Source organism: Doryrhamphus excisus, chromosome 9 (genome assembly GCF_030265055.1).
Source record: "Doryrhamphus excisus isolate RoL2022-K1 chromosome 9, RoL_Dexc_1.0, whole genome shotgun sequence".
Classification (NCBI taxonomy): Eukaryota; Metazoa; Chordata; class Actinopteri; order Syngnathiformes; family Syngnathidae; genus Doryrhamphus; species Doryrhamphus excisus.
The window spans coordinates 1,211,735-1,227,701 of NC_080474.1; the positions used below are offsets into that span (position 1 = coordinate 1,211,735).

At 47.5% G+C, this 15,967-nt stretch overlaps 2 protein-coding genes across 4 annotated transcripts in view; both read left to right on the forward strand.

The window, feature by feature from the left end:
- Window positions 1-6,531, forward strand: part of gtdc1 (glycosyltransferase-like domain containing 1) — a 29,839-nt gene extending 23,308 nt beyond the window's left edge. For both annotated transcript variants that reach the window (XR_009131718.1, XR_009131719.1), the window contains one exon: window positions 6,211-6,531. The gene's annotated coding sequence lies outside the window, so the exon portion shown is untranslated. The remainder of the gene's footprint in view (window positions 1-6,210) is intronic.
- Window positions 6,532-7,868: 1,337 nt separating this feature from the next.
- LOC131136273 (titin-like) overlaps window positions 7,869-15,967 on the forward strand; it is a 196,852-nt gene continuing 188,753 nt past the window's right edge. For both annotated transcript variants that reach the window (XM_058082950.1, XM_058082951.1), the window contains exons 1-8: window positions 7,869-8,109; window positions 12,604-12,707; window positions 12,806-13,009; window positions 13,150-13,437; window positions 14,440-14,516; window positions 14,618-14,826; window positions 14,891-15,044; window positions 15,429-15,629. In XM_058082950.1, the coding sequence (XP_057938933.1) occupies window positions 12,617-12,707; window positions 12,806-13,009; window positions 13,150-13,437; window positions 14,440-14,516; window positions 14,618-14,826; window positions 14,891-15,044; window positions 15,429-15,629 (1,224 nt within the window). In that variant the 5' untranslated portion in view covers window positions 7,869-8,109; window positions 12,604-12,616. The remainder of the gene's footprint in view (window positions 8,110-12,603; window positions 12,708-12,805; window positions 13,010-13,149; window positions 13,438-14,439; window positions 14,517-14,617; window positions 14,827-14,890; window positions 15,045-15,428; window positions 15,630-15,967) is intronic.

The window sequence follows — 15,967 nt, forward strand, 5'->3', positions numbered from 1 at the left end:
AACAGACGCCACGTGACACCAAATCTATCGAAGAAGAAACAACGCATGCGAATGAAGTCCATGCAGAATTTTGGATTTAGTTTTGGAGAACAGAAGAAAGAAAATACAGTAAACCTCGGATATATCGGACTCGGATATATCGGAAATTGGCTCACAACGGACAGATAAAAAAGAACCGATTTTTCTGTAATGCATTTCCAATAAAAATTCATTGCATATATCGGATTTTTTATAACGGATTTCGCCTATTTCGGACAAAATCTCCAGTCCCGTTCCAATGCATTTCCATGAAATTTCCCTCGCATATAGCTCCGATTCGCCGAATCGTGACTATTCGCTATACGACGTCATTTGCAGCGTTGCCTGCGCGTCCAGGTACATTGGAAACATAGTCAAGGAAGTGTCTTTTTATAACGGATAAAATCCCATTTACGCATATACCGGATATAAATCCGATACGGACATTTTCCGGTATATGCATATAACGGATTTTGCTTATATCGGACAAAACCAGTGGGAACAATTGAATCCGATATATCCGAGGTTTACTGTATCAGGAGAATGTCGGTTGTGGTTTGCTTTTGCCAGAATTTTCCACACAAAAAACTCACCGTGGCAGGGCGGCCGGAACGCCGTTTCCGTGTGGATGAAATTCGGAGAGCATACTTTGCCGGTTCAACCTGAAAACCCAAAACTCTCTCATTCCCGTTCTCATTCCCACCTCCGACACCAAGCCGCTGCTACCGTGTGTCCCAAGTCTCACCGTCTCCATCATCATCGTTTTCTATGCCGCTTATTCTTACGAAGGTTGCGGCTATGCTGGAGCCTATCCCAAAGGCCGAGAGCCAGAATGGCGGTCAGACAATAAGTCATAAATCCAACTGAATTGGATACAATTATCTCAAGGCTTTCATCCAGTGTTCAGTCCAATCCATCCAAGTCCTTCATGATGTCTCCACCTTGGTTGGAGGTGTTGGAACAGGATCATTTGTTGGATGGAGAAAAGTTCAAACCAGACCTCACTGTTTTTTTGAAAAAGTCACCCCAGGAAACACTTTGTGGACATTGCAAAAGCAGCCAAATACGATCTTCATCTTACCTTCTGGATGATGGAGATGTTGTCACCTGGCGCTGGCGTGAAGAAATGATGCTCATCATAGCTGAAATGAAGAGAAATTGTGAAAGAAGGAATGCCGCCAAACTGGTCTGGCTGATGTGCGGCATTCCAGCGCTAGCAAACATCTCATTTCATCTTCACCTTCAAGGAGCCGGTGGAGACGCTTGACGAACGCTCCTCAGATGTCTACCATCGTTTACAGATTTTGAAGGTTTCGGAATGTACCGTATGTGGGAGGGCATGAGAACATGGGCCGTCCCTGGAGATGCAACCACTATAATTATATATGGAATATACGTATATATGCAATTAAGCATCGGAATGCCACATTGTTGGCTCCGAGAACGACGGCTGACATCAGCAAGGAGATGATTGAAGGTTTTGAGACCAGACAGCTGGATGACATGTCAAAGAAACATCTCATTAAATTTTCTGGAATGTGGTTCAACAGAAATGTCTTGGTTTAAATCGTTTTTGCTTCAGCTGAGACTAGATGTAGATCACAACCTCCTCAGGCTTGGACACCTGACCCAAATGGGGCGAGACCCTCAAAGTAAGGAAAAGGATTCATAGCATCTCTTCATCCTTCCTGGTGACTCGTGTCTTATGTGCTTTTCACTTTAGTTATGGATAATCTTTCCCAAAAAGGGGAATGGATGCACAGTGGGACATCAGGAACGGTTCAGGGACCCCTAAGGCATTGACCAGCGTGTTCTTGTAGAGCACGTGGCTGGCGTTGGCCTGGACTAGACAGCAGGTCACATGTTGTCCGCTCTTCCACGGCGGGACGCCACGCCTCCTTTTCCGGTGTTCGCTCTTCCATGGTGAGACACCACGCCTCCTTTTCCGGTGTCCGCTCTTCTACGGCGGGACGCCACACCTCCTTTTCTGGTGTCCGCTTTTCCTCGGCAGGACCCCACGACTCCTTTTCCGGTGTCCGCTCTTCCACGGCGGGACGCCACACCTCCTTTTCCGGTGTCCGCTCTTCCATGGCGGGACGCCACGCCTCCTTTTCCGGTGTCCGCTTTTCCTCGGCGGTACACCACGCCTCCTTTTCTGGTGTCCGCTCTTCCACGGCGGGACCCCACGCCTCCTTTTCCGGTGTCCGCTCTTCCACGGCGGGACGCCACACCTCCTTTTCCGGTGTCCGCTCTTCCACGGCGGTACACCACGCCTCCTTTTCTGGTGTCCGCTCTTCCACGGCGGTACACCACGCCTCCTTTTCCGGTGTCCGCTCTTCCATGGTGAGACGCCATGCCTCCTTTTCTGGTGTCTGCTCTTCCACGGCGGGACGCCACGCCTCCTTTTCCGGTGTCCGCTCTTCCATGGTGGGACCCCACGCCTCCTTTTCTGGTGTCTGCTTTTCCTCGGCGGGACCCCACACCTCCTTTTCCGGTGTCCACTCTTCCACCGCGGTACACCACGCCTCCTTTTGCGGGGTCCGCTCTTCCATGGTGAGACGCCACGCCTCCTTTTCCGGTGTCCGCTCTTCCACGGCGGGACACCACGCCTCCTTTTCTGGTGTCCGCTCTTCCACGGCGGTACACCACGCCTCCTTTTCCGGTGTCCGCTTTTCCTCGGCAGGACCTCAAGACTCCTTTTCCGGTGTCCGCTCTTCCACGGTGGGACCCCACGCCTCCTTTTCTGGTGTCTGCTTTTCCTCGGCGGGACCCCACACCTCCTTTTCCGGTGTCCGCTCTTCCATGGCGGGACGCCACGTCTCCTTATCTGGTGTCCGCTCTTCCACGGCGGGACGCCACGCCTCCTTTTCCGGTGTCCGCTCTTCCACGGCGGTACACCACGCCTCCTTTTGCGGGGTCCGCTCTTCCATGGTGAGACGCCACGCCTCCTTTTCCGGTGTCCGCTCTTCCACGGCGGTACACCATGCCTCCTTTTCCGGTGTCCGCTCTTCCACGGCGGTACACCACGCCTCCTTTTCCGGTGTCCGCTCTTCCACGGCGGTACACCACGCCTCCTTTTCCGGTGTCCGCTCTTCCATGGTGAGACGCCATGCCTCCTTTTCCGGAGTCCGCTCTTCCACGGCGGGACCCCACGCCTCCTTTTCCGGTGTCCGCTCTTCCATGGCGGGACGCCACGCCTCCTTTTCCGGTGTCCGCTCTTCGACGGCGGGACCCCACGCCTCCTTTTCTGGTGTCTGCTTTTCCTCGGCGGGACCCCACGCCTCCTTTTACGGTGTCTGCTCTTCCTCAGTGGGACCCCACGCCTCCTTTTCCGGTGTCCGCTCTTCCATGGTGGGACGCCACGACTCCTTTTCCGGTGTCCGCTTTTCCTCAGTGGGACCCCACGCCTTTTTTTCTGGTGTCCGCTCTTCCTCGGCGGGACCCCACGCCTCCTTTTCCGGTGTCCGCTCTTCGACGGCGGGACCCCACGCCTCCTTTTCCGGTGTCCGCTCTTCCATGGTGAGACGCCACGCCTCCTTTTCCGGTGTCCGCTCTTCCACGGCGGTACACCACGCCTCCTTATCTGGTCTCCGCTCTTCCACAGCGGGACGCCACGCCTCCTTTTCCGGTGTCCGCTTTTCCACAGTGGGACCCCACGCCTTTTTTTCTGGTGTCCGCTCTTCCATGGCGGGACGCCACGCCTCCTTTTCCGGGGGATGCGCTTCCACGGCGGTACACCACGCCTCCTTTTCCGGTGTCCGCTCTTCCACAGTGGGACCCCACACCTCCTTTTCCGGTGTCCGCTCTTCCACAGTGGGACCCCACACCTCCTTTTCCGGTGTCCGCTCTTCCACGGCGGGACCCCACGCCTTTTTTTCTGGTGCAGCCAAATACCATCTCCTTTTACCTTCTGGATGATGGAGATGTTGTCAGCTGGTGCTGGCGTTGAGAAATGATGCTCATCATAGCTGAAAGAAGGAATGCCACCAAACTGGTCTGGCTGAAGTGAAGCATTCAGCGCTAGCAAACATCTCATTTCATGGAGATGCTTGACGAACGCTCCTCAGATGTCTACCATTGCTTACCGTTTTGAAGGCTCCATGATGCCAGAGGGGAGACGACAGGTGTAACCTTGTGGAATGTACCGTATGTGGAAGAGCATGAGAACATGGGCTGTGCCTGGAGATGATTCCACTTTTATTATATATGGAATAAAGATCGGTGATACAATTAATCAAGTCGGAATGCCACGTTGTTGGCTCCAAGAATGACAGCTGACATCAGCAAGGAGATGATTGAATGATTTAGGAGACAAAATGGCTGGAGGGCATGTCAAAGAAACATTAAATTAAAAAAAATGTCTTTTCTGGAATGCGGTTCAACAGAAATGTTCTCTTTGTCTTTAAATTGGTTCTGCTTCCAAACAGCCTGCTGTCACGCTACTGTCAGGCCGCAAGGCTTCCGCTCAGACTAGATGTAGACATCACAACCTCCACAGGCTGGGACACCTGACCCCAAATGGGACTAGACCAGGGGTCTCAAACACGCGGCCCGCAGGACACTAGTTTGATATGAAAGTTTAATGTTAAGTGTAAGTAAGTGACCAGAAATATTTCAGTATTGCACAAAGCAAAATTTGTGCAAAAGTAAGTAAGTGTTCTCCTGCGTTGAGGTTTAGGAGGTCTTCAAGATATATTGCCTAACAAGGACATAAAAACGCTGACCAATATAAGGTTCTAGCACGGAACCCTAAGGGATGCCATGACTGACTATCTTGAATAATAATAATAATTATTATTATTATAATAGGCCTAGGGCTGCACAGTGATCGAGTGGTTAGCGTGCAGGCCTCACAGCGAGGAGACCCGGGTTCAATTCCACCCTCGGCCATCTCTGTGTGGAGTTTGCATGTTCACCACCCCCCCCCCCCCTCGTGAGGATAAGCGGTAGAAAATGAATGAATGAATGACTTCTCCTCCTGTTTTGTGTGGAAGTGGTAACTTTTTGGCTTCTTATTTTGTTGTCTTTCCCCACCCTCGGCCATCTCTGTGTGGAGTTTGCATGTTCTCCCCGTGCATGCGTGGGTTTTCTCCGGGTACTCCGGTTTCCTCCCACATTCCAAAAACATGCTAGGTTAATTGGCGACTCCAAATTGTCCATAGGTATGAATGTGAGTGTGAATGGTTGTTTGTCTATATGTGCCCTGTGATTGGCTGGCCACCAGTCCAGGGTGTACCCCGCCTTACGCCCGAAGACAGCTGGAATAGGCTCCAGCACCCCCCGCGACCCTCGTGAGGAAAAGCGGTAGAAAATGAATGAATGAACGATTCATGTTCATGTTAAAGGTTAAATAACTGTTAATAGTTATCCTCCCTATCCGTGTGGAAGTGGTAAGTTTTTGGCTATTTAAGTTGAAAGTTAAAGTTTAAATATGGCCCGCAGGACACTAGTTTGAGGCCCCCGCCTTGATATGAAAGTTTAATGTTAAAGTTTGATATGGATGCTGTATGGTATCATGTACCCAGAAAAAAATATTACGTTTGATTCATGTTCATGTTAAAGGTTAAATAACTGTTAATAGTTATCCTCCCTATCCGTGTGGAAGTGGTAAGTTTTTGGCTATTCAAGTTGAAAGGAAATAACTCGAAGGCTACCGTTGAGGTCGCTAGCTCTCTAGTTTGCGAGTTAGCATGTGTCGCTAGACCCTGCGGTTGCGCAATATGTTGTAAAAAAAAAAAAGTATAAATGTGATATAAATGAATAATGCTTTGTTCATTTTAATCGGAAAAAAATCATTTGTCTACCCAGCAACTATATGTGGTTTATTAAGTTTTTATTATTTGCCGTTTTATTATTATTATTATTATATTTATTTATTTATTTATTACTGATTGATAGATTTTCTTTATTCTTGATTTGTTTATTTATTTTTCATCTTATTTTGTGTAGAAAAATAAAAAGTAAGATATTTGTGTTTTGTCATGTTAACGCCAATGCTAACATTTTACCAGCGGGTGGTGCTACACATGACGTAGTGGACTTGCTTCACACTACATTACCCAAGAAGCATTGTGCACGCTAGCAATTCTTAAAGGGGGACCTACTGTATGAAGCTGACTTTGGGGCCTTTGTATTGTGAGTTGTGGACTCCTATAGAGCAGCTAAACATGTAGTCTGGTCTTCTTTCTGCAGTTTTTCCACGGACTTCCTGCTTCCGACTCGATTGACGCTGTGATTGGTCACACTCCCAAGCGCTCCTGAGGACCTCCAGATACGTATAGCTCCATGTTGACTCATTGATTTCCTTGCATGAAACATTTGTTGTGGCTTTTGTTTGCAGGGTGTGATGAATGGAACATATATAGACTAAAAATTATGAATATAAAAACGCTTTATATTCAATATTGTTCAAAATGTACATATCATATTCACACAAACATCACCAGGGCTTCTCCACTGGCCTTCAGGGTCATCCTGTACGGCATAACCTGGCCTCATCTGTCATTGGGAGAACTTGGCAAGCATGGTGGGGGCTCATGGTGGGGGCTCATGGTGGGGGCTCATGGTGGGGGCTCATGGTGGCAGCATGTTGGGGGCTCAGGGTGGCATCACGGTGGGTGCTCACGGTGGCAGCATGGTGGGGGCCCATGGTGGCAGGATGGCGGGGGCTCACGGTGGCAGCATGGTGGGGGCTCATGATGGTAGCACGGTGGCACCACGGTGGGGGCTCACGGTGGCAGCATGGTGGGGGCTCACGGTGACAGTATGGTGGTGGCTCATGGTGACAGCATGGTGGGGGCTCATGGTGGCAGCACTGTGGGGGCTCACGGTGGCAGCATAGTGGGGGCTCACGGTGGCAGCATGGTGGGGGCTCATGATGGTAGCACAGTGGCAGCATGGTGGGGGCTCGCAGTGGCAGCATGGTGGGGGCTCGCAGTGGCAGCATGGTGGGGGCTCATGGTGCCAGCACGGTGGGGCTCACGGTGACAGCATGTTGGGGGCTCACGGTGACAGCATGTTGGGGGCTCACCGTGGCAGCATGGTGGGGGCTCATGATGGTAGTACAGTGGCAGCATGGTGGGGGCTCGCAGTGGCAGCATGGTGGGGGCTCATGGTGCCAGCACGGTGGGGCTCACGGTGACAGAATGGTGGGGGCTCAAGGTGGGGGCTTGCGGTGGCAGCATGATGGGGGCTCATGGTGGCAGCATTGTGGGGGCTCACGGTGGCAGCATAGTGGGGGCTCACGGTGGCAGCACAGTGGCAGCATGGTGGGGGCTCACAGTGGCAGCATGGTGGGGTCTCGCAGTGGCAGCATGGTGGGGGCTCATGGTGCCAGCACGGTGGGGCTCACGGTGGCAGCATGGTGGCAGCATGGTGGGGGCTCACCGTGGCAGCATGGTGAGGGCTCATGATTGTAGCACGGTGGCACCACGGTGGGGGCTCGTGGTGGCAGCATGGTGGGGGCTCATGGTGCCAGCACGGTGGGGGCTCACGGTGGCAGGGACGGCCAGAGACGGACAGAGAGAGGAGGACATGATGGAAGGGTTGTTGTGTTATAACAAGGGGAGGGGCTACGTGACGGGGGTGTGATTGACAGTCACAGGCACTCCCTCCTTTGGTCGGTTGTGCTTTAGCCACGCCTCCTTTTCTCCCCACTTCCTGTTTGTGTTTGTCTCACAGCGTGATCAAGTCCATCCATTGGTCAAGTTTTGTGTGTGTGTGTGTGTGTGTGTGTGTGCAGGGGGGTTAGGTATAGGTTGGTTGGCATGAAGGAGGGGGGGGGGGGTTGCATAAATGACAGCCGTATCCCATGATGCCTTGCGCCTGTTCGAGCAGCCAATGAGGTGTCTCCAGGGGAGTGATTATGTAGCCCCCCCCCAGTATAAGAAGGTGGCACCCCGTGTGGCCCCCCCTGAGCTGTTGGAGCATTCCCAGCCTCACCTTGGCTGGAGGGAAGACAGAACTACACGGGGTGTAGTTTTGTTAGTTGGGGGGGCTTCCTTGGGGGTCTGTGTGGACAAACATAGAGGATAAGGAAGTGCCTTTGCTTCATCGGGGGCTCCGTCCCAACACCGCCAGGCGGCCTTTCACGTGAGTACCCACCCCGTCCCAACTTGATGAGAAATACGGGAGGTTTTGGGCATTTGGGGCTCGGCGTGCACACACCAATGTGCACGTTGACAAAAACCCAAAATAGCCCGGCAAGTGGGTTTGTGGGGGGGCTCAGTTGGGGTGGGATGGCTTTTTAAGGGAATGGTCACTTGACCGTCGCTATGTGCCACATGGGGCTGTCAGTCACACTGCGGGGGGGGGCGGGGGCTATTTTTAGCAGCAATGTGCACCAGTCAGCTGAGTGACGCAAACTTATTCAAGATGGCCGACTTTTATTTTTGTAACTTCTGGGCTTTTCTGCTGAACCTGAACCTTCCAGAAGCCCTGGGGGGGGCGGAGCCTAAAGTGAGCGTTATTGCTGATGAACCAATGAATGAATGTCGTGAACTTTTTTTTGCAGGAAATGAAAATGTCCACAAATATAAAATTATAATTTCAAAAGCAATCAGAGCATCAAGCAACGTGGAATCTCAACAACAAGAATGTGTGTGGGGGTTGGGGGGATCGGGGTGGGGGGGTCAGGGGGGTAACAAAGATATTTGGAATTAAAAGGGATTCCCATCTTTAAAACATTTCATGGATGTTTTCAATCGGTTGCTCCGCTTTCTCAAATCTTCTTTCTCCGCCTCCAGCTGTCGCTGTCCATCACAGCCCCAACAAGCCCCACCCCCGACTATTTATAGCAGCCTCTTTTCACCTGTCCTCTCCCTCGGCCTCCAAAAACACTTTTCCATATGCAACTCCAGCAAATCAACTACTCATTTCTTTGCTAAAAACAATCATCCTACTCATTACTCATAACTACCAATAACTACTCATTGCTAATACCTTCTGATAATAAACTATAGCCAAGTCATTATCAATAATTAATACAAATAATAAACAATAGCCAAGTCATTATCAATAACAAATACAAATAATAAACAATAGCCAAGTCATTATCAATAACAAATACAAATAATAAATAGCCAAGAAATTATCAATAAGGAATACAAATAAACAATAGCCAAGTCATTATCAATAACGAATACAAATAATAAACAATAGCCAAGTCATTATCAATAACAAATAGAAATAATAAACAATAGCCAAGTCATTATCAATAACAAATAATAAATAGCCAAGAAATTATCAATAAGGAATACAAATAAACAATAGCCATACTGTAAAGTGCTAATATACCATAGCTCCGTACTGTAAAGTGCTAATATACCATAGTTCCGTACTGTAAAGTGCTGATATACCATAGTTCCGTACTGTAAAGTGCTAATATACCATAGTTCCGTACTGTAAAGTGCTAATATACCATAGTTCCGTACTGTAAAGTGCTAATATACCATAGTTCCGTACTGTAAAGTGATGATATACCATAGCTCCGTACTGTAAAGTGCTAATATACCATAGTTCCGTACTGTAAAGTGCTAATATACCATAGTTCCGTACTGTAAAGTGCTGATATACCATAGTTCCGTACTGTAAAGTGCTAATATACCATAGCTCCGTACTGTAAAGTGCTAATATACCATAGTTCCGTACTGTAAAGTGCTGATATACCATAGTTCCGTACTGTAAAGTGCTAATATACCATAGTTCCGTACTGTAAAGTGCTGATATACCATAGCTCCGTACTGTAAAGTGATGATATACCATAGCTCCGTACTGTAAAGTGCTAATATACCATAGTTCCGTACTGTAAAGTGCTGATATACCATAGCTCTGTACTGTAAAGTGCTAATATACCATAGTTCCGTACTGTAAAGTTCTAATATACCATAGTTCCGTACTGTAAAGTGCTAATATACCATAGTTCCGTACTGTAAAGTGCTAATATACCATAGTTCCGTACTGTAAAGTGCTGATATACCATAGTTCCGTACTGTAAAGTGCTGATATACCATAGCTCTGTACTGTAAAGTGCTAATATACCATAGTTCCGTACTGTAAAGTTCTAATATACCATAGTTCCGTACTGTAAAGTGCTAATATACCATAGTTCCGTACTGTAAAGTGCTAATATACCATAGTTCCGTACTGTAAAGTGCTGATATACCATAGTTCCGTACTGTAAAGTGCTAATATACCATAGCTCCATACTGTCACCTTTGGCCCCTTTCTTCATTGTAACTTGTGAACCTGATGGCTTTGACTTTCTCCGTCCCACTACTCATATTGACCCACATTTACCCCATTTTTATTTCACATGTTGTAGTAAAAAACATGTTTGAGACTCTTGGTTTTGGTCTACAATGTGGTAATGGTAATGGTAATGGTTTAATTTCATTTGAACATGCATCAGATTACAATTGAGTGCATCCCATAATCAGTTCCCAGTTCCACATGTCCAAAAGGAGTAGGAAGAAGCAAAGCTTATTAAATCCTACCCCTCCATCTGGTACTTTTACAATCACTAACTGTTACATTTGTTCACTTCCTGCTTTCCTAATATAGTTTCATGGTTTGTTTTTTTTGCAACATGGTTTGCTTGTATTGTTTCTTGAATTGGCTCATCGTTGTGTATTATTTTTTAAATTAATTTTTATTTTTATTAATTTTTTATTTTTTTAAATTTTGTTTAAAAAAAATGTTAAAATTTTCAAAATTAAAAAAATATATTTTTAATTTTTTTTATTTTTTGTCACGTACCAAAGTACTAGGTGATATGACCATCCAATGACATAGTGTGTTTTTTAGCAAACATCAACTGCTTGTATTGTTTCTTGAATTGGCTCATCGTTGTGCATTGTTTGATTCCCTTACTCAATCCATTCCATAGTTTGATTCCACATACTGAAATGCTATGGCTAGCATAACGTAGTCCTAGCATAGAAGTGTTTCAAATGTACTTCTTCCCTGAGATCATATTTCTCCTCTCTTGTAGAGAAGTATCGGATGACATTTTTAGCTAATTGCTTATTTTTAGCCTTATGCATTATTTTAGCTGTTTGAAGATGAACTATATCAGCAAGTTGAAGTATTTGTGATTTTAGAAATAAGGAGTTAGTACAGGGGTGGGCAAACTACGGCCCGGGGGCCACATGCGGCCCGCCAAGTGTTTCAATATGGCCAATATTCAATATGTTTTTTCCAAAGTATTTGATTTAAAGTCAACACATAACCTGGCATTGTGGCTTGGGCCAACCTTTTGATGGTTGAGGTAGCTGCTTTATCAATTTCGTTATTTGATGTGGTCTGTTGTTTACAAAATGCTCCTGGAAAAAGTAACACAAGCACAAAAATAAAAATAAAAATAATGACAATAATAATAATAATAATAAGAATGTTGTTAATAATAATAATAATAATAATAATATTACTATTATTATATTCATATTGTTGTTAATAATATTAATATAATAATAGTCGTAATATTATTATTGTTATCATTATTAACAATAATAATAATATTATAATGATAATAACATTACTATAACTAATAATAACAAATCTAATATAATAATATATATACATATATAAAATAGTAATAATAAAGACAATAATAATAATAATAAAAATAATAATACATTTAATTTCCAACACACTTTACATCAAATAAATGATTTCAAAGTGCACATATAGCAGATTGCGTGACACTTTTACATGTAAAATATGCGTAAAAATAGGACTGTTGCATGTAAAATACTATATAGTCTGCCCCCCCCCCCTGTCAATTTTGTTAAATCAATGCGGCCCGCGAGTCAAAAAGTTTGCCCACCCCTGAGTTAGTATGTTCTCTGTAGGCGGCATTATGAATTATCCTTACTGGCCTTTTTTTGCAGTACATTTAGCGAATGAGTGAAGATTGCTTTTATAGTTATTAGCCCATATTTAATTGATATTTCAGTGATTTCTGATTGAGAACAAATTTTGATTTGTGCAATATTGAAATATTTCTGCGGTCTGGTGGTTAGTGCGCAGACCTCACAGCTAGGAGACCAGGGTTCGGTTCCCGCCCTCGGCCATCTCTGTGTGGAGTTTGCATGTTCTCCCCGTGCATGCGTGGGTTTTCTCCGGGTACTCCGGTTTCCTCCCACATTCCAAAAACATGCTAGGTTAATTAGCCACTCCAAATTGTCCATAGGTATGAATGCGAGTGTGAATGGTTGTTTGTCTATATGTGCCCTGTGATTGGCTGGCGACCAGTCCAGGGTGTACCCCGCCTCTCGCCCGAAGACAGCTGGGATAGGCTCCAGCACCCCCCGCGACCCTCGTGAAGAAAAAGCGGTAGAAAATGAATGAATGAATGAATGAAATATTTCTGGTCGCCTTATGTTGTATATTTGTAATATGAGGTTTCCAGCTCATATTTTCATCTATTGTGATCCCTAGAAATGTATTTTCCTTCACTCTTTCATGTCTACATCGTCTATTTCTATTTGCTGGTGGGAGTCCTTTCTGCTGTTGATGATTTTAGTTTTATTTAAGTTCAAGGACAAACTATTATCGTCAAATGATACGAGTTGCGTTTCCCTGCAGGCTGCCGAGTAACATGTCGACACAGGCGCCAACATTCACGCAGCCGCTTCAGAGCGTCGTGGCACTTGAGGGTAGTGCCGCCACGTTCCAGGCTCAAGTTAATGGTAAGAACGCCGTACCGGTGTGTTCCTTTCAAAATGGCCTGCTCTCGTTCTCTGGGGAAGCAGAAGAAGAGCATTTCAGATCCCGTCTCCCCTTCCAGGTTGCCCAGTTCCTGAGGTGAGCTGGTTCCGTGATGGCCAGGTTCTTTCCGCTGCCGCTTTACCCGGCGTTCAGATCTCGTTCAGCGACGGCCACGCTGTTCTGAAGATCCCCGCCGTGACCGCCGCGCACAGCGGAAGATTTTCTGTACGAGCTACCAATGGAGCCGGACAAGCCACCAGCACCGCCGAACTTCTTGTCACAGGTGAGAACCCAACCGGACGTGTGACCTCTGCGGACTTTCGGAACTGGTGGTCTTTAGCTCCTCGGGTAGTCAAACTTGTGACACAGAAAAGTCTCTTTATCTTCTGTGCTTGAACTTTGATTTTTCTTCATCATGTCCAGCGGAGACGGCACCTCCGAGTTTCCTTCAGAGACTTCAGAGCTCCACCGTGAGACAAGGCAGTCAAGTGAGACTCAACGTCCGAGTCACTGGCATCCCGGCACCGACGGTCAAGTTCTATCGGGAAGGAGCTGAGATCCAGAGCTCGGCTGACTTCCAGATCCTCCAGGAAGGAGACCAGTACAGTCTGATGATTGCTGAGGTTTTCCCAGAGGATTCCGGGACCTATTCTGTGACCGCCAGCAACAGCAGCGGTCGAGCCACGTCGTCTGCAGAGCTGCTGGTTCAGGGTGAGTGTCTGCAACGTGTTGTCTCTTTTCAAATACAAGTATGCTAATGCTAATTTTTGAATGTACGGTCCATCACGTAAGTCCATCACAAATCCATGGAGGGAGTAGAAGTCAACTGTCCTCAACATGCAAACTCCACACAGAGATGGCCGAGGGTGGGGAAAGACAAAATAAGAAGCCAAAAAGTTACCACTTCCACACAAAACAGGAGGAGAACTCATTCATTTATTCATTTTCTACCGCTTATCCTCACAAGGGGGCGGGTGAACATGCAAACTCCACACAGAGATGGCAGAGGGTGGAATTGAACGTGGGTCTCCTAGCTGTGAGGCCTGTGCGCTAACCACTCGTCCACCGTGCAGCCCTAGGCCTATTATTCATTCATTCATTTTCTACCGCTTATCCTCACAAGGGGGAGGGGGTGAACATGTAAACTCCACACAGAGCTGGCAGAAGGTGGAATTGAACGTGGGTCTCCTAGCTGTGAGGCCTGCGCACTAACCACTCTTCCACCGTGCAGCCCTAGGCCTATTATTCATTCATTCATTTTCTACCGCTTATCCTCACGAGGGGGGGGTGAACATGCAAACTCCACACAGAGATGGCAGAGGGTGGAATTGAATGTGGGTCTCCTAGCTGTGAGGCCTGTGCAATAACCACTTGACCACTGTGCAGCCCTAGGCCTATTATATTATTAATTATTATTATTATTCAAGATAGTCAGTCATGGCATACCTTAGGGTTCCGTGCTAGAACTTTATATTGGTCAGCGTTTTTTTGTCCTTGTTAGGCAATATATCTTGAAGACCTCCTAAACCTCAACCCAGGAGAACACTTACTTACCACTCCTCCCCCACTCAGACACTCTCCCCCAATGTAGAAATCAACTCATCTTTTTGCTAAAGCATATAGTTAGAACTGGACCCTGATACCGGGACCAGAAAGTTCCTTGGCTTGAGGAAATTCCGCCAACTAACTTGAGGACATTTTGTGGACATTCAGGTGAGGAGGCTGTGCCGGCCAAGAAAACCAAGACGGTGGTTTCCAGCTCACAGACACATCAGACCAGAGTGGAGAAGGTACAAAAACTGATGGAACTCCAGTCTGGTTATCCGAACGCTTCAGTTTTTGTCTCGTTGAAACGTTCAGCAAGTTCATCCCTCATGTTCTTCTTCATCAGAGGACAGAGGCCAGTTTTCAGACCACAGCCATGATGGAGATGCAGATGGAAGGTGCCGAGCTGATGCACAAAACCCCACCCAGAGTTGCCCCCAAACCTGCATCCATGTCGCCGACCCAGTCGTCGTTGGTCACGAAGGTGACCGGAGCGCGGCAGCAGTCGCCGTCGCCTGTGAGACACGTGAAGGCGCCGACGTCCACACCAGTCAGGTAGGTAGATGGATTTACACGAGTCATTAGGGACCGCGGTTCTCACCTCACGTCCCCGCTTCAGGCCCATCATGTCCCCGATCAGCGCACACAAGCAGATCGGTTCCGGTTCGGATGTCCTGCCCCCCTGGAAGCAAACGGGCTACGTGAGCGAGGTCGGCTTCAGCAGCAGCGCTACGCTGATGGAGGAGTCGAGGCAGGTCATCGGCATCACACAGGTGAGGGCACCACAGACCCTGACCCAGATTTCTTGGGGTCTGACTTGTTGGTGGTTTTTGGGAGACTAACAGAAGGTGTGGTAACCATGACAACTGTTTGTGGGATGTTCTTCATCGTCTTTTTAGTCGCCATAGCAAACGTTCCCATGCTGATGTTTTGCTCTCGGTGTAAAAATGCCCCAGTGGGGTCCGTCCACACTAACATGTTTGTTCAGTTTTTGGATACGGACAGAAGCAGGCAGGTGTGGGTGTCCAGTTTTACAGAATAAATTCAAACGTCTCTTAAGTCTACTCCAGACCGTGATGGATTCCTTTGTGGAACCGCAGTAGCAACTGCCTGATTCGGTCCTGAGATTCTGAACTGTCCTGCTGGTTTGTCTCCAGGCCGGGGGAGGGAAAAGGTCCGGGGCGGTGGCCACAGTGGTGGCCGCCGTAGATCTGGCACGTGTCTGTGAACCTGTGCATGATGAGGGTGGTCCAGGGCAGGGCGACGTTTGGGCTTTCGAGGCAAAGTTGAGGTCACAGGTGGAGACCGGCTGGACAACCGCTCAAGACGTTCTTCGTGATGACTCCACGACGTCTCAGGTCAGACCGCCGTTCCACCAGAAAGAGCTTTCGGTCCCCCACAAAAAAAAATCTTTTTTTGTTGGTCTGCGTAATGGTCCAGAGTAGACCGATCTTGGTAACCGCATGAGGTTTTCTTTGTGTAGATTATGCTAATCAACAACACTGTGGACTTCTTCTTGACATGGACCTTAGTCGACTGTCCTCAAACTCGCCTACCGGATCCCATCCCGAGTCGCTTCCCAAACCGCTTAGTACAAAAACCTAGAACAGAATTGAAAATCCTTACACTCACATTCATACCTATGGACAATTTGGAGTCGCTAATTAACCTAGCATGTTTTTGGAATGTGGGAGGA